General features: G+C 43.2%; 1 protein-coding gene across 6 annotated transcripts in view; it reads left to right on the top strand.

The window, feature by feature from the left end:
* The window catches only part of ogdhb (oxoglutarate dehydrogenase b), a 43,524-nt gene that overhangs the window by 6,957 nt on the left and 21,478 nt on the right, over window positions 1-15,089 (top strand). For 4 of the 6 annotated variants that reach the window (XR_005051666.1, XM_036976930.1, XM_036976932.1 and 1 more), the window contains exons 3-4: window positions 8,728-8,916; window positions 9,028-9,130. Coding sequence is in view for 5 of the 6 variants with exons in the window: in XM_036976930.1 (XP_036832825.1) it covers window positions 8,728-8,916; window positions 9,028-9,130 (292 nt within the window). In the remaining variant the exon portion in view is untranslated. The remainder of the gene's footprint in view (window positions 1-8,727; window positions 8,917-9,027; window positions 9,131-15,089) is intronic. The other 2 variants (XM_036976931.1, XM_036976933.1) reach the window with 1 other exon arrangement.

Here is a 15,089-nt window from a genome sequence, read left to right as displayed (position 1 = left end):
TATATATATATATTTTTGATTAACAGCTGGGGCTCAAAGATTCTGTGCAATTTCCAGTGAGCGTTTACTGTGAACACTGAGGATGTACCCACTTTAAGTTACAGTTTTACCAGTGGCCAAGTAGACGACTGTGGCTGTTTGATCATGATATAGGCCTACCAGAGTGACATACCATCAAACACAATGGAGAACATGCATCTCATTACATTTTAACATGGAAATAGCTGTTCTATCATTCAGCCTACAGTAGCATCCAGTGTGTGGTGTTCAATGTTGGCCTACATTCCATAAAACCTTTGAAAAAACATGCAGGGCTTGACATTAACCTGTTCATCCACATCAACCTGCTTATCCTTCAGACAAGGAGGTGACTGAAAATGTTGTTGTGTTGTTTGATACTTTACAAAATAAAATGCATTATTATTCCCATACCAACAGAGAATCAGACAAATAATGCTACCCTCTGCCTATTGGCTACTTAGCTTATTCAAGCCTGTCTCAAAATACAAACTGCCCCTTTAAGACATAAAACAACTCTTTACCTGACTCACTTTTCAAAGATGTCTAGAAATGTAACTGGGCTAATAGCTCACTAACTAGCAAAGGATATGAACATAATGTGCACATGTAGCTCTCGCTTTGATCTCAAAACAAGTGCATCTACTCATGACTGCTCATGCTGTTAACACAGTCCAGCTCAAAGTAAATGGTACAGATCCATATTATGGCAATGGTCTACTTGCATATGGGCCTACTGCAGCTCTCATTGTTTATGCCGCATCGGTCTGTGTAGAGTGCGGGCTGAGTCGTGTGTGCGTGTCAACGCAATAGAATCCTACTCTGATGCATTCTGACTACAACAAAATCTCTTGCATAGTTAGTTTTGTTTCGGTATGTTGCAAAGAGGCTAATATTGCATTGATTCAATCACAACTACCACAGTAAAAGGGAAACATTGATAGTGTTAACAGGGAAAACTCTAGAACAGTGGTCACAAACATTTTCTGAGTCAACATCACTTTCTGAGTCAAAATGCAAGCTGAGATCTACCGCTCAGATTTCTTTTAACATTACTTAAAAACGTAAGCCTATGCAACATTAACCAATTAAAAACAGTACTGTAGCATCGAGGTTTGTGCAGTAAGCTATAGGCCCAATACTTTATCACCGCATATTGGCTTGCTTGAATTGCCCTGTTTTTTGTGAAGTATTTGTAAACGTTATTTCAAACTTTAAGGTAGGCTATATGATCACACCGGTAATAGATCTATTGTTGTATTACTTGTGAGGCACGGGTGAGTGAACATACATTTAAGTCATTTGCTTTTTTTTTACTGGGCTGATGGTGCCTGTCTTCCAGCTGATGGTGCCTGTCTTCCAGCTGATGGTGCCCGTCTTCCAGCTGATGGCGAAACCTAAGTCGCACCGCATTATTTCTGCCTCGTGCACAAATTCATGTTGTTACTCATATGAACAGAGAAAGTGAAATATTCCTTGATATTAAAAAAGACCCAAGTCGCTAATAATAACAACAACACAGGCCTATAGATCCACTTTCCTACTCATTCATTACTGCTGCACTGCTTGTTGAAGCGCTGAGTGGAAATAGGAAGAACGTGCATTTTATAGTTTATAAAAGTGTTGAATATAAAGTGTTGACAGTGCTGAGTAAGAACTTTAACTCACTCATAAAAACATCAGATCTTTGGTGTACTCGTTGACAGTCTTTCTCTAGTCATTGTTTTAAATGTTTTGAAATCTCACAATATCAACTTTGCCTTAGCTTTCTTTTATACTTGCTACGTTACTGCAGACACTGAAATATGAGCCATACGATTGGCCAGCGGTAAACTTATAGTGCACTTGATTTGCTTTCAGGGCCCACAGGGCCCGCAGAGTTTGTACCTTCAAACACATGCGCAGGGCAGTTGAATTGGGTACACCTACCGCCAACAGCCCGAGACAAATAAAAAGGCTTTATAGGTGGGTTTTTTACAGAAATGTTTGGCAATTGACTTGGAGATCGACCAGTACATTGCGATCGACTGGTTGGTGACCACTGCTCTAGAAAGTTGAGTGAAGTTCAATCTCGCGCTTCTCTCTGTGGGCTGTTATTTCTCTCTGTGTCCCGCATGCACACAGTTTAGAGGGAACATTGCCTCTGAGCACATTATTCTGTCTCTCTCCATCACGCTTACTCTAATTTTCTCTCTCATTCTCTCCCTCATTCTTTCTCTCGCTCTCTCGTTCATCTGGAATGTCCAGTCCTCCCCTCCAGCCATTGTCTGTTGGTTAAAGGGCATTGTTGTTGGTGTGTGTGTGTGTGTGTGTAAGAGAGAGATAGTGAGTGTGTGTTGAGAGTTGCAATATTGGTTCACACACACACACACACACACACACACACACTCACACACACACACACACACACACACACACACATTGAAAGTGAGGTACAGTATTGGAGTCATTGTGGTGTCTAAAATCTAGTTAAATTGCATTTGTCACATGCTGAAAAAGGTGTAGTAGACCTTACTGTGAAATGCTTACTTACAAGCCCTTAACCAACATTACAGTTTCAAGAGTTAACCCTTGTATTGTCTTAAGGGTAAAAAATGACCTGCCACTATGTTTAACAGAGAAAAGACCCTAAATTATATTTTTTCAACTTAACATTTTATTACTTTTCATAGAGTGACCCCAACATTAGAAAAAGGGAAACATCGCCTCATATTTCCATGAAAGCTGTACACCACCAGGGTACAAAGATTGTCTTAGGGTCATTTTTCACCCGGCAGTTATAAAATAATTTACACACCACAAAAACCATAAAGACACACACACACACCCACACACACACACTGAGAAATGTAGATTATGTGTGCTACTGATTGAACTAAAAAAACTTTATTGTGGAGGTGCAGCATCTCCCCTCCACGACCTCACATGACTCAAGTTCACAGACATAATAAACAACATTTCAGACAAAATAAACATTTATTGAAAGCATTGTTTACTAATGAGGAATGCAGTCAGAGGCTATAAAGGTGCTGCAGATGACAGTCCCCCCAGTTCTCTCTTTGCTGAAGCCATGAGTGCACGTTTCAGTGCCCAACAGGTCGTAGATCTGACTTTTTCAGATGTCCAGGAGGAACAAGAGAACAATGATTTAGAAGAGGAGGAGGTATCTGAAGAAGAAGATGAAGAAGAATATAACCCAGAGCACGATGCATCATCTCCAGATGAAGAAGAAATCCCCCAAGCTGAAAGAGAGACATTTTTGTCAAAGAACAGCAAAATAACATGGTCCTTGTCAACATATGACAACCAGGGCAGGATGGCAGCACAAAAAGTCATAAGGATGACCCCAGGGCCCACAAGACATGCAGTTGCCCATGCCCAGGACATCTCCTCAACATTCTACATGTTCATCACACCAGCCATCGAAAAAATCATCCTGGAGATGACAAATTTGGAGGGTTTCTGTAAATATGGAGACAACTGTAAAAGGATGGATGAGATTGACCCGCAATGCCTACATAGGGCTGCTAATCTTAGCGGGTGTGTATAGGTCCCGAGGCGAGGCTACATGTAGTCTGTGGGATACAGAGAGTGAAAGGGCGATTTTCCGTGCCACGATGCCACTGACAGTCTTTCACACTTTCTCAAGAATGCTACGGTTTGATAACCGTGAGTCAAGACCTGCAAGACGTGTGAGAGACAAACTGGCGGCCATAAGAGAGGTCTGGGAGAAGGGGGTGGAGCCATAGGAGCGGTCTGGGAGAAGTGGGTGGAGCAGTAAGAGAGGTCTGGGAGAAGTGGGTGGAGCCGTAAGAGAGGTCTGGGAGAAGTGGGTGGAGCCGTAAGAGAGGTCTGGGAGAAGTGGGTGGAGCCATAGGAGAGGTCTGGGAGAAGTGGGTGGAACCGTAAGAGAGGTCTGGGAGAAGTGGGTGGAGCCGTAAGAGAGGTCTGGGAGAAGTGGGTGGAGCCGTAAGAGAGGTCTGGGAGAAGTGGGTGGAGCCATAAGAGAGGTCTGGGAGAAGTGGGTGGAGCCGTAAGAGAGGTCTGGGAGAAGTGGGTGGAGCCATAAGAGAGTTCTGGGAGAAGTGGGTGGAGCCATAAGAGAGGTCTGGGAGAAGTGGGTGGAGCGTCTGCCATACCTCTACAACCCTGGGCCTGAAGTAACAGTGTATGAGCAACTGGTTCCATTCAGAGGTACATTTTTATTTTCATATCTGTAATGTAAGTGATTTTTACTCTTCATTTTATTATGTATTGCAGTAATATCATTGGTTTATGTGATTGTTTTCTGTGACACTGGTACTAATTACTGATAGTAATCTCTTTTGTCAAAAGCTTGCTGTCCTTTTCGGCAGCATATGCCCTGCAACCCAGCAAAGTATGGCATCAGGATACGGGTTGCCTGTGACACACAATCCAGCTACGCTTGGAAGATGCAAGTCTACACAGGGAAGCCTACCGATGGAGGCGGGTTGTGCTTGATGTGACAGATGGACTGAGGGGGCACAATGTCACATGTGACAATTTATTAACCTCTTATGAACTTAGCCAGCAGCTCCTGAAGAGGAAGATCACTATGGTTGGCACAGAAAGAACAAGCTTGAGCTCCCCCTGCCTTCTAATCAAAGTTTGCCTTCACCCCCACCACCATTCTAGTTTCTTACCTCCCAAAGAGGAACAAGAATGTGGTCCTCCTAAGCACACTGCACAAAATGGCTGAGATTAGTGATCGTGAGGACAGGAAGCCAGCCATCATCCTGGACTACAACCACAACAAAGGAGGCGTGGACAATCTGGACAAGGTGATTGGAACTTACAGCTGCAGGAGGATGACTGCCCGCTGGCCACTGGTTATCTTCCATAACATCATTGATGTGTCCTTATACAATGCCTTTGTGATATGGAAGAATATCAACCCTACCTGGATGCCTGATAAGAGGAACAATAGGAGGGTGTTCCTGAAGCAGCTGGGAAAGGCACTTTCAAAGAAAGGAGTGCCTCCACCGCAAAGCAGCCTCTGCAGCGCTTGTGAAAGCTGTTCAGGGGGCTGAATCTTGTCCTGATCCACCTGATGCTGCAGCTGGGGCAGGCAAGAGGAGGAGATGCCAATTCTGCCCCCAAAGGACTGTAACACAAATACTATGTGCTGCACATGTGAGAAATACATCTGCAAAGTCCACGTACACACTCTTGCATGCTGTTCTACATGTGCTAATTAGAGTTGATTGATTTATGTTCTTCACATTTTTGTTTTGTATCTATTATCTTATTTTATTCTTATGTATTGTTGTTGTTTATACACCTTGTGGGTGGAGACAATGGCTAAAAAAAATGGGAGGACTAGTAGTAGAATTCCTCATTGTACAGTACATAAGAATATATCACTATGTTGCCAAAAAAGTCCAAGACTGTTATTGTTTTCCTTCAATAAAATGCATTCAAAACTCCTTTCTGCACATTTCTGCCACTTTCTTAGTCTATACAAGTAATCTCTTGCTAAAAAATATTTGTACACCTATGCAGTACCTTTAGCAATAATAATAACAATAATAATAAACCTCTACTTTAGTAAAAGAAAACAATTATGACAGGTGTGTCGTAATAAAAAGGAGTGGCGTCCACTGATTAAATACAGTCTTTCTGCACTGTGAAGAGGGAAAACCCAGATATTCACAAAGGTTGTGATGAATGACAGGTTGTTTCTTCATACAAAATAGATTTTGGGTTTAAAATTCAATTAAACTGCTTTATTTTAGGGGTTTAGTGAAGGCGGGTCATTTTTGACCCTTAGGACAAGGGGAGTATACAGAATGTTAAGAGTACACAAGGGTTAAGAAAATATTTACTAAATAAACTAAAGTAAAAAGAATAACACAATAAAATAACAATAACGAGGCTATAAACAGGGGGTACCGGTACCAAGTCAATATGCGGGAGTACAGGTTAGTTGAGGTAATTGAGGTAATATGTACATGTAGGTAGGGGTAAAGTGACTAATGCAAGATAATAAACAGCGAGGAGCAGCAGTGTAAAAACACTGGGGATCAATGCAAGTAGGCCGGGTAGCCATGTTATTAAGTGTCCAGCAGTCTTATTGCCTGGGAGTAGAAGCTATTAACCTCTCTGCGAGTAAGGCTAGTTTCCTGAATTTCCATCTGTCACACTCAACTTCAACAAAACAAACCCTAACCCTAATTTTATTTGTCACATACACATGGTTAGCAGATGTTAATGCGAGTGTGGCGAAATGCTTGTGCTTCTAGTTCCGACAATGCAGTAATAACCAACGAGTAATCTAACCTAACAATTCCAAACTACTACTTATACACACAAGTGTAAAGGCATAAAGAATATGTACATAAAGATATATGAATGAGTGATGGTACAGAACGGCATAGGCAAGATGCAGTAGATGGTCTATAGTACAGTATATACATATGAGATGAGTAATGTAGGGTATGTAAACATTATATGAAGTGCCATTGTTTAAAGTGGCTAGTGATACATTTATTACATCATTTTACATTATTAAAGTGGCTGGAGTTGAGTCAGTATGTTGGCAGCAGCCACTCAATGTTAGTGATGGCTGTTTAACAGTCTGATGGCCTTGAGATAGAAGCTGTTTTTCAGTCTCTCGGTCCCCGCTTTGATGCACCTGTACTGACCTCTCCTTGTGGATGATAGCGGGGTGAACAGGCAGTGGCTCGGGTGGTTGTTGTCCTTGATTATCTTTTTGGTCTTCCTGTGACATTGGTTGGTGTAGGTGTCCTGGAGGGCAGGTAGTTTGCCCCCGGGGATGCGTTGTGCAGACATCACTACCCTCTGGAGAGCCTTACGGTGGTGGACGGAGCAGTAGCTGTACCAGGCGATGATACAGCCCGACAGGATGCTCTCGATTGTGCATCTGTAAAAGTTTGTGAGTGTTTTTGGTGACAAGCCGAATTTCTTCAGCCTCCTGAGGTTGAAGAGGCACTGCTGCACCTTCTTCACCACGCTGTCTGTGTGGTTGGACCATTTCACTTTGCCCGTGATATGTACGCTGATGAACTTAAAACTTTCCACCTTCTCCACTACTATCCCGTCAATGTGGATGGGGTGGGGGGGGTGGGGGGGGGGGGGGGGTGGGATGCTCCCTCTGCTGTTTCCTGAAGTCCACAGTCATCTCCTTTGTTTTGTTGACGTTGAGTGTGAGGTTATTTTCCTGACACCACACTCCAAGGGCCCTCGCCTCCTTCCTGTAGGTCGTCTCGTTGTTGTTGGTAATCAAGCCTACCACTGTAGTGACGTCTGCAAACATGATGATCGAGTTGGAGGCGTGCATGGCCACGCAGTCGTGGGTAAACAGGGAGTACAGGAGAGGGCTGAGAATGCACTCTTGTGGGGCCCCAGTGTTGAGGATCAGTGGGGTGGAGATGTTGTTACCTACCCTCACCCCCTGGGGCGGCCCGTCAGGAAGTCCAGGACCCATTTGCACAGGGCGGGGTCGAGACCCAGGCTAATGACGAGTTTGGAGGGTACTATGGTGTTAAATGCTGAGCTGTAGTCGATGAACAGCATTCTTACATAGGCATTCCTCTTGTCCAGATTTGTTAGGGCAGTGTGCAGTGTGATTGCGATTGCGTCGTCAGTGGACCTATTGGGGCGGTAAGCAAATTGGAGTGGGTCTAGGGTGTCAGGTAGGGAGGAGGTGATATGGTCCTTGACTAGTCTCGCAAAGCACTTCATGATGACGGAAGTGAGTGCTACGGGGCGATAGTCATTTAGCTCAGTAACCTTTGCTTTCTTGGGAACAAGAACAATGGTGGCCCTCTTGAACAGCAGACTAGGATAAGGATTGATTGAATATGTCCGTAAACACATCAGCCAGCTGGTCTGCGCATGCTCTGAGGACGCGGCTGGGGATGCCGTCTGGGCCTGCAGCCTTGCGAGGGTTAACACGTTTAAATGTTTTACTCACGTTGGCTGCAGTGAAGTAAAGCCTGAAGGTTTTGGTAGCGGGTCGTGTCAGTGGCACTGTATTGTCCTCAAAGCGAGCAAAGAAGACCGGTGGTTGTGCACACACATGCATGCATGGTTTTTACCTGCATGTATGTGTATGTTTATGTGTGTGTGTGTGTGTGTGTGTGTGTGTGTGTGTGTGTGTGTGTGTGTGTGTGTGTGTGTGTGTGTGTGTGTGTGTGTGCATGGTTACAGCTTTTCTGACAGTTTCTTCTAGCTTATATAACACAAGAACCCTAGTTGTGATATGGTGTGTGATACTGCGACCCAGAATCTATCTAGCTCCTGGCTGGCCCTCTTTTATTTAGTAATGCCTGATCTGGTCAACCAATGCTTAACATAGATTACTGAGCTAAGAACCAACCCCTCAACACTACTGTTCAGCAACACTTCCTCATGTTGCAAAACCTTTTCTGTAGCACTCACTGTGACTGACAAGGCTAAATGACTTTAACTTTGGTGACCTAAGTTGAGTAGATATTATTAGGCAATGCAATTGTTAACTAACTACCTGGTACTAAATGGTGTCTTGTAGTGGTGTTTTGTTTTTATTCCAAAAGGAACACTAGTAATTCATAGGTTATTACTGTGTAAATACCATTTAACCATGTCATATCATGGTGAATACCTAGCATACCTGGATTGATAGATTTCTAACCAAGCTGAAGTATGTTTCTCCTCCTCCCTCTTTGATTTCTTCTCTCTCTGAAGTCGTGGGATATTTTCTTCCGGAATGCCAACGCTGGGGTGTCACCAGGCTCAGCCTATCAGAGCCCTCCTCCTCTGGGTGGTGCTGCTCTGGAATTGGCCAACGCCCAGGCGATGGTTGAAGCTCAACCTAACATGGAGAAGTTAGTGGAGGACCATCTGGCTGTACAGTCACTCGTACGAGCGTACCAGGTACTGTACACACACACACACACACACACACACACACACACACACACACACACACAAACACACACACACACACACACACACACTGAGTGTGGTTGCCCTGTATGTGTCTAGGTGCGGGGGCACCACATAGCCAAGCTGGACCCTCTGGACATCGGTGTGATAGACTTTGATGAGTCCCCAGTAATGCTGGGCTTGAAGAAAGTTGGTGAGAAATGTGCGCCTGCCTCATCTCGCTGCTGTGTGGCGCCAACTCTGATTCATCTTTCTGATTGATTGTCTTTCTTTCTTTTCCCTCTGTCTTCTCCCTTCCTTTCTTAAACAAAAATAATGACATCTTTTTTGCTTCTACTTTGTTTATATATTTTGTCTTTCACCTCTCTGTTTCCTCCCTCCCCTCTGCTCTCTTTCTCTGTTTTGTTTGTTTATTTATTTATTTTTTCAATTTGTTGCTCCCCCCTTCTCTCGGACCTGCCCCTCCTGCCCCCTGTAGATTCGGAGTCACCACGTGGCGCAGCTGGATGTTACATCCTGACCTTAGAGATCCTTTAAATTCTCTGTTTGGTAGGTCAGGTTGTGACTAGGGTGGGAAATCTATTTTTATATTTCTTTGTTGGCCGAGTATGGTTCCCAATCAGAGGCAGTTTATCGTTGTCTCTGATTGGGGATCATACTTAGGCAGCCCTTTTTCCCACCTTCTGTTATGGGATCTTGTCTTTGTGTGTTGCATGTGTTTGCACTCCTAGCTTTACGTTCGTTGAGTTGTTTATTGTTTTTGTTGAACATTTCAAATGAAAGAAAATGTACACCTCCCACGCTGCACCTTGGTCTTCATTTAACAACAGACGTTACACTCTGGGCATCTTAGCTGGTCCTCCCTCCTCTGACATCATCACCTCCAGTGACAAATTGGGTGAGGAGAGGAGGGGAGGGGTTTAGGGGGTAATGGAGACTTCCAGGATTTAGGCCTCAAATATGGTCTGTCACCTCATCTATAACCCTAACCCTACACTCCCATCCTCACCCTCCACATGGTTAAACCCACCTGTCACCCAACTATGGAATTCCCTTAGCCTCTACTATAGCATACAGTTGAAGTCGTAATTTTACATACACCTTAGCCAAATACATTTAAACTCTGTTTTTCACAATTCCTGACATGTAATCCTAATAACAATTCCCTGTCTTAGGTCAGTTAGGATCACCACTTTATTTTAAGAATGTGAAATGTCAGAATAATAGTAGAGAGAATGATTTATTTCAGCTTTTATTTATTTCATCACATTCCCAGTGGGTCAGAAGTTTACATACTCTCAGTTAGTATTTGGTAGCATTGCCTTTAAATTGTTCAACTTGGGTCAAACATTTTGGGTAGCCTTCCACAAGCTTCCCACAATATGTTGGGCGAATTATGGCCCATTCGTCCTGACAGAGCTGGTGTAACTGAGTCAGGTTTGTAGTCCTCCTTGATCGCACATGCTTTTTCAGTTCTGCCCACCAAATTTCTGTAGAATTGAGGTCAGGGCTTTGTGACGGCCACTCCAATACCTTGACTTTGTTGTCCTTAAGCCATTTTGCCACAACTTTGGAAATGTGCTTGGGGTCTTTGTCCATTTGGAAGACCCATTTGCGACCAAGCTTTAACTGTCACGTTCAGACCACGTTTGTCTTTATTTATTTGGTCAGGGCGTGAGTTGGGGTGGGCAGTCTATGTGTGTTTTTCTATGTTTTTCCATTTCTATGTTTGGCCTGATATGGTTCTCAATCAGAGGCGGCTGTTTATCGTTGTCCCTGATTGAGAACCATATTTAGGTTGCCTGGGTTTCAATGTTGGTTTGTGGGTGTTTGTTTCCTGTGTCAGTGTTTGTGCCACGCGGGACTGTTTCGGTTTGGTTATTGTTTATTGTTTTGTATTTCACAGTGTTCAGGCTTTTCTTATTAAAATCGTCATGAACACTCACCACGCAGCATCTTGGTCCGATCCTTACTCCTCTTCAGATGAAGAGGAGGAAATCTGCTGTTACATTAACTTCCTGGCTGATGTCTTGAGATGTTGCTTCAATATATCCACATCATTTTGCTTCCTCATGATGCCATCTATTTTGTGAAGTGCAGCAAAGCACCCACACAACATGATGCTGCCACCCCTGTGCTTCACGGTTGGGATGGTGTTCTTCGGCTTGCAAGCCTCCCCCTTTTCCCTCCAAACATAACGATGGTCATTATGGCCAAACAGTTCTATTTTTGTTTCATCAGACCAGAGGACATTTCTCCAAAAAGTACTATCTTTGTCCCCATGTGCAGTTGCAAACCGTACTCTGGCTTTTTTATGGCGGTTTTGGAGCAGTGGCTTCTTCCTTGTTGAGTGACATTTCAGGTTATGTCGATATAGGACTCGTTTTACAGTAGATATAGATACTTTTGTACCTGTTTCCTCCAACATCTTCTCAAGGTCCTTTGCTGTTGTTCTGAGATTGATTTGCACTTTTTGCACCAAAGTACGTTCATCTCTAGGAGACAGAACTCGTCTCCTTCCTGAGCGGTATGATGGCTGTGTGGTCCCATGGTGTTTATACTTGCGTACCATTGTTAGTACAGATGAACGTGGTACCTTCAGGCATTTGGAAATTGCTCCCAAGGATGAACCAGACTTGTGAAAGTCTACAATTTGTTTTCTGAGGTCTTGGCTGAGTTCTTTTGATTTTTCCATGATGTCAAGCAAAGAGGCACTGAGTTTGAAGGTAAGCCTTGAAATACATCCACAGGTACACCTCCAATTGATGTCAATTAGCCTATCAGAAGTTTCTAAAGCCATGATATCATTTTCTGGAATTTTCCAAGCTGTTTAAAGGCACAGTCAACTTCGTGTATGTAAACTTCTGACCCACTAGAATGGTGATACAGTGAATTATAAGTTAAATAATCTGTCTGTAAACAATTGTTGGAAAAATGACTTGTTTCATGCACAAAGTAGATGTCCTAACCGCCTTGCCAAAACTATAGTTTGTTAACAAGACATTTGTGGAGTGGTTGAAAAACGAGTTTTAATGACTCCAACCTAAGTGTATGTAAACTTCCGACTTCAACTGTACATGCTGCTACTTATAGCAGCTAGCCAAACTATATATATATGGCTGTGCTAGTGTTGCATATGCCATGGATAAATATCATGTGCCGACATTTTGTTTCAGTCATTCTCAGTCACGTTTAAGGAACAGAGAGTCAGATTGTCGTACTGTTAGTTATCTAGTTATCTCTACACATACTGTTACCTGATCACTCCTTCTTCCTGCCTTGGTAATCTCTAGGTAATGATCTCTTACAGTACACATACAGATGTCGGATCTTAATTTGACCTATATTGCCATAATGTTGCTTGATTTGTGGTTAGGCTATTAGCTGGTCAAAAGTATGCTACATGAAAAGTGCAATGCTCAAAATCAAATCAAATTTATTTGTCACATACACATGGTTAGCAGATGTTAATGCGAGTGTAGCGAAATGCTTGTGCTTCTAGTTCCGACAATGCAGTAATAACCAACAAGTAATCTAACCTAACAATTCCACAACTACAACCTTATACACACAAGTGTAAAGGGATAAAGAATATGTACATAAAGATATATGAATGAGTGATGGTACAGAACGGCATAGGCAAGATGCAGTAGATGGTATCGAGTACAGTATATACATATGAGATGAGTAATGTAGGGTATGTAAACAAAGTGGCATAGTTTAAAGTGGCTAGTGATACATGTATTACATAAAGATGCAGTAGATGATATAGAGTACAGTATATACATATACATATGAGATGAGTAATGTAGGGTATGTAAACATTATATTAAGTAGCATTGTTTAAAGTGGCTAGTGATATATTTTTACATCAATTTCCATTATTAAAGTGGCTGGAGTTGAGTCAGTGTGTTGGCAGCAGCCACTCAATGTTAGTGATGGCTGTTTAACAGTCTGATGCTGTTAATATAACTGTGTGTTAGTGTGAGTTTTCAGTAAATTTATCTAAATCACAGAGCTAATATACATTTCCTGTGGTGCAGGTAAATTCTCAGCAACAAAAGAGTGATCAAATTAAGATCCCACATTTGTAAAACACTAATATTCCATAGTATCCATGTACATGCTAGAGATAAGAGAATAAAACATAAGGGTTCTTTTCTGGAATTCTCTTCTGGAATTCCCACATTGATGCCATCATGCAATCTGTCAGAACGTTCCACATGGAAATGTGTGTTTCCCCACCCCCACAACCCATGTAGGGTTAACTGCATGGGGGACTGGGGGTTAAAAGGTCTGACAATATCATGATGACGTTGGGGACTGGTCTTATTGTGCCACCTTGCTTTCTCACAAGGCCTTCACGTAAAACAACCCGTCATTGTCAGCACGCTATTCTAGTGACATTCACACAAACGATAGGGAAGGCAGTGAGTGTGTGTGTGTGTGTGTGTGTGTGCATGTGGGTGTGTGTACTGTCTGCATATGCGTGTGTGCGTGTGAGTGTGCACTGAAAGAGTTACAGAGTTCAAAAAAGAGTGATGACATGGAATGTACAGATAGATAGCCTATGTGGTGTTAGGGTCAATGAGTTCTCTTCAGCCCTTTGGTTCTGTGTGGCTCAAAACTGTTATTGTTGAGCTTCAGTAGACGGACTGATTGACTGGCTGGTTGACTGGCTGTCACTTTTAGCTGACAGGACACTCAACACCTTTGAGAAAATGCTAATGTGAAAATGTGAAGCAATATCCTGGTTTGAATGTGTGTTTAAGAGACATCTGTGGGTGTGCACCAGAATGTGTCTTGTCTGTGTGTGAGCATGTGCGCACGTGTGTCACTAACCCATGTGTGTGTACATTTCACTAACACGTATGTGTGTGTGTCTCTCTCTCTGTGTCCCCCAGACATCTCTGGGGAAAAGATAGACTGTATGATCTCACAGCTGGAAGTATGGACACACCTACTAGACTACTATACCCAGGATCCTATAATTCCTCTTGCTCCACTAGCCCCCATACTGCTGCAGCCTGATTCCAAACTGTCACCAATTCCCTACGTACTGGTTGACTGTGTCCCTAAGACTACACTCTCAGATAGAGAGGCCCACAGGATTCTTACGGCTGGGACAGGGGAAAGTCACTAAGCAGAGTGCCGTGTGCACAATACCCAGACAGCCGCATCTGGCGGGGTCAGATCTGGGTGGTCTGTCATGGGACGTCTTCATTTAGTATCTGTTGGGGTCGGCTTGGGGCGTGATTATATTTCCCCATATTATGTTATACCGAAGTTGACTGACTGAAAGGGAACGTAGCGTTATGACTATAACTACTGTTCCCTGAAGGAGGGAACGAGTTACAACACCTGTTTGGCCCCGCACCACCAGGTCCTGGGCTTGATGAAGAGTGGTATTAAATTGAAGGAATGAATCCGAGCCTCACGCTTATCATCTGTGGATGGCGGGGCTTCCAGCAAGGGGGGGAATTCATTAACCTTGTCAAGTGTGAATGTAGATCGCGATAGTGCGGCTCCCCATAGTATGTTGTACCTCGTTTCCCTCTTTTAGGGAACCATAGTTATAGTCATAACATTACGCTATAGTCATAATGCTACGCTATAGTCATAACATTACGCTACAGTCATAGCTCTACACTACAGTCATAACGTTACGCTACAGTTATAACGCTACACTACAGTCATAACGCTACGCTACAGTCATAACGCTACGCTACAGTCATAACGCTACGCTACAGTCATAACGCTACGCTACAGTTATAACGTTACGCTACAGTTATAACGCTACACTACAGTCATAACGTTACGCTACAGTTATAACGCTACACTACAGTCATAACGCTACGCTACAGTCATAACGCTACGCTACAGTCATAACGCTACGCTACAGTCATAACGCTACTCTACTGTCATAACGCTACGCTACAGTCATAACATTACGCTACAGTCATAACGCTACGCTACAGTCATAACATTACGCTACAGTCATAACGCTACGCTACAGTCATAACGCTACGCTACAGTTATAACGTTACGCTACAGTTATAACGCTACACTACAGTCATAACGCTACGCTACAGTCATAACGCTACTCTACTGTCATAACATTACGCTACAGTTATAACGCTACGCTACAGTCATAACATTAC

This window comes from Oncorhynchus mykiss, chromosome 5, assembly GCF_013265735.2.
Source record: "Oncorhynchus mykiss isolate Arlee chromosome 5, USDA_OmykA_1.1, whole genome shotgun sequence".
Taxonomy (NCBI): domain Eukaryota; kingdom Metazoa; phylum Chordata; class Actinopteri; order Salmoniformes; family Salmonidae; genus Oncorhynchus; species Oncorhynchus mykiss.
This window is presented reverse-complemented; position numbering and strand designations above follow the sequence as displayed.